The 2,618-nt window shown below is 39.0% G+C and overlaps 1 protein-coding gene across 1 annotated transcript; it reads left to right on the top strand.

The window, feature by feature from the left end:
* The first annotated feature begins 1,137 nt into the window (after positions 1 to 1,137).
* LOC130843041 (vomeronasal type-1 receptor 1-like) lies at positions 1,138 to 2,082 on the top strand. Its single transcript, XM_057719708.1, has one exon. The coding sequence runs from the start codon at positions 1,138 to 1,140 to the stop codon at positions 2,080 to 2,082; it is 945 nt and encodes a 314-aa protein (XP_057575691.1).
* Positions 2,083 to 2,618: the final 536 nt, after the last annotated feature.

The raw sequence follows: 2,618 nt of genomic DNA, 5'->3' as shown, positions 1-2,618 counted from the left end.
ACATCAGTGTTCTACTTTCTTCCTTCCCTTATATGAGAAGTAGCTTCAGGATTATCTTGGAAAGTTCCTTTCCTAAATGTGAGTGACATTTTTCTTTCCTCCTTGCAAGACACTCTGTTTACTCATACTGGGTCATATGTTGACTCCGTAAAATGGGTGCTAGACTTAGGCATTGTTGTAGGGTTATCCAAAATTTCCAGATTTTTGTTCAATAGAAAGGGAAATGAAATACATATCAATTTAAAATCTAATATTATATGAGTTAATATTGATTGCTTTTATCAAATGCAGATTTTAACTTTTATTCAAGTTCTTTAGTTTTATATTTACATTTATTTTGTCACATATACAAACACTTTCCCATTTATATTAACATATTTTATTCCAAAATACTCTATCAATACATTACAGTAAAATATGTAGACAATACATAAGGTTTCTTTGTAGGTAGTTTTGTCTCATATTTTGCCCTTAGGGATATACAGTCAAACTTCTGTATTTTTAATTCACTTGAAGTATTTCCTTTGATATAGAGACCACCATTTGGATAGTCAATCATTTTTTAACCTGTGAATTTAGTGCTTTTAAAACACTTACTTTGCTTTACTGTCATTTAATGATTATGTGAAATATGTACACTAGTACAAATAAAACACATTAAAAAGTTCTTTTCCTTAAAAGTCTAGCTTTAAATTCTGCCCCATCCTATATAAATATATGTTCTGTGCCTGTATTTTTCATTCCTCCATATACTTGGGAAAACTCCAGCACACTCTACATACAGTTTTGTAGCTGGCTTTTCAATGCATCCAGGTCATAACTTCAGGTCAGTGTAGAGATTCTCTGCACTCAATTTACAGATGTAGAAAACTCTGTTGCACAGATGTGCCATGATGCATTCACCCAGATCCCATAAATAGGCATTACATGTTTCCAGGCAGAAACAGAATCTTCAGGGAGTAACCTCTGCATCCATAAACACATACTTAATGCTCATTTAAGTTGAGAAATTACATGTTATGCTTAGCACTGGGGGTTACTCGACATGGTGGTGATGGTAACATATTTCTGTTTGTTTGTTCAACTGCCCATTCCTCTGGCTCCAACGAAAATCAATGTCCCATAGATACTGATGTGATGGCTCCTTCAAAGTGGGAAGTGGGAATTATCTTAGTCACTCAGATGGGAGTGGGACTCCTTGGGAACTCATTCCTCCTTTGTCTTTATAACTTCACTTTGCTCACTGGACACAAGGTGAGACCCACAGACTTGATTCTCAATCAACTAGTCTTAGCCAACTCCTTGGTGCTTTTCTCCAGAGGGATCCCTCATACAATGGCAGCTTTTGGATCAAAACATTTCCTGAATGAGGCTGGATGTAACTTTCTCTTCTATTTGCAAAGGGTGGCCAGAGGGATTTGTTTTAGCACTGCTTCCATCCTCAGTGGCTTCCAAGCCATTAGACTTTGCCCCAATTTCTCTAGGTGGATGGAACACAGGATGAGATCACCAAAGTGCGTTGCCTTCCTTTGCTTCCTTTGCTGGATCTTGCATCTTTTGGTAAATATCGTTATTCTTTTCCAAATGACTAGTACAACTCACAGTGAAAACTTTAGTACTAATATGAAAGTAAATTATGGATACTGTTCCTCAGTGAATCCAGACAGAATTACAAGTTTTGTAGTTACAGCCATATTCTTCACAACAGACTTCATAAGTTCAGCCCTCATGGTCTGGGCTAGTGGCTCCATGGTCATTTTCCTCCACAGGCACAAGCAGCGGGTCCAACACATTCACAGCAACAGCCATTCTTCTAGACGTTCTGCTGAAGCCAGAGCCACATGTACCATCTTGATCCTTGTGAGCTCATTCTTCTCCTTTTACTCACTGTCTTCTCTTTTGTCTATTTGGATGACTCTATTTGTTATTCCAGGCCAGTGGCTGATTGATCTCTCTATATTTTTGTCTTTATGTTTCCCAACATTCAGCCCCTTTGTGCTTATTTGCAGTGATACTCGTGTCACTTGTAAGACAGTTGTTTTATCTTCTAGGCAAGGAAAACACTTGCTAATTTGGCTGTGACCATTTGACTCTATTCCCTACAGGAAGTTCTATTTCTTTCCCTCATCTATTAATATTTGAATGACTGATAATTTTCATATTCTTGATAGGAAAGTATATTCTATGTAGACAGGAACAATTAGGTCCTAAAATTCATATTTCTATAAGAGGTCTAATATTGTGGTAATTATTTGTACAATCAAGCCAGCTTTTCTAGCTTCATCTAAAAAACAAGTTCATGGGACTTCCTAGGTGGCACAGTGGTAAAGAATCTGCCTGCCAATGCAGGGGACATGGGTTCAAGCCCTGCCCTGGGAAGATTCCACATGCCACGGAGCAACTAAGCCTGAGTGCCACAACTATTGAGCCTGTGCTCTAGAGCCCGTGGGCCACAACTATTGAGCCCATGTGCCTCAACTTTTGAAGCCCACGCACCTAGAGCCTGTGCTCCAAAACAAGAGAAGCCACTACAATGAGGAGCCTGCGCACCACAATGAAGAGTAGCCCCCACTCGCAGCAACTAGAAAAAGCCCGTGTGCAGCAACAAAGACCCAACG

The sequence above is a fragment of the Hippopotamus amphibius genome, unplaced genomic scaffold (genome assembly GCF_030028045.1).
Source record: "Hippopotamus amphibius kiboko isolate mHipAmp2 unplaced genomic scaffold, mHipAmp2.hap2 H_1, whole genome shotgun sequence".
In the NCBI taxonomy this organism is placed as follows: domain Eukaryota; kingdom Metazoa; phylum Chordata; class Mammalia; order Artiodactyla; family Hippopotamidae; genus Hippopotamus; species Hippopotamus amphibius.
Note: the sequence above shows the minus strand (reverse complement) of the source record. Positions and strands in the feature narration are given on the sequence as shown.

What these genes read in the sequence shown, in the direction of transcription:
- LOC130843041 (XM_057719708.1), top strand. Translation starts at nt 1,138, where the DNA reads ATGGCTCCTTCAAAGTGGGAAGTGGGAATTATCTTAGTCACTCAGATG.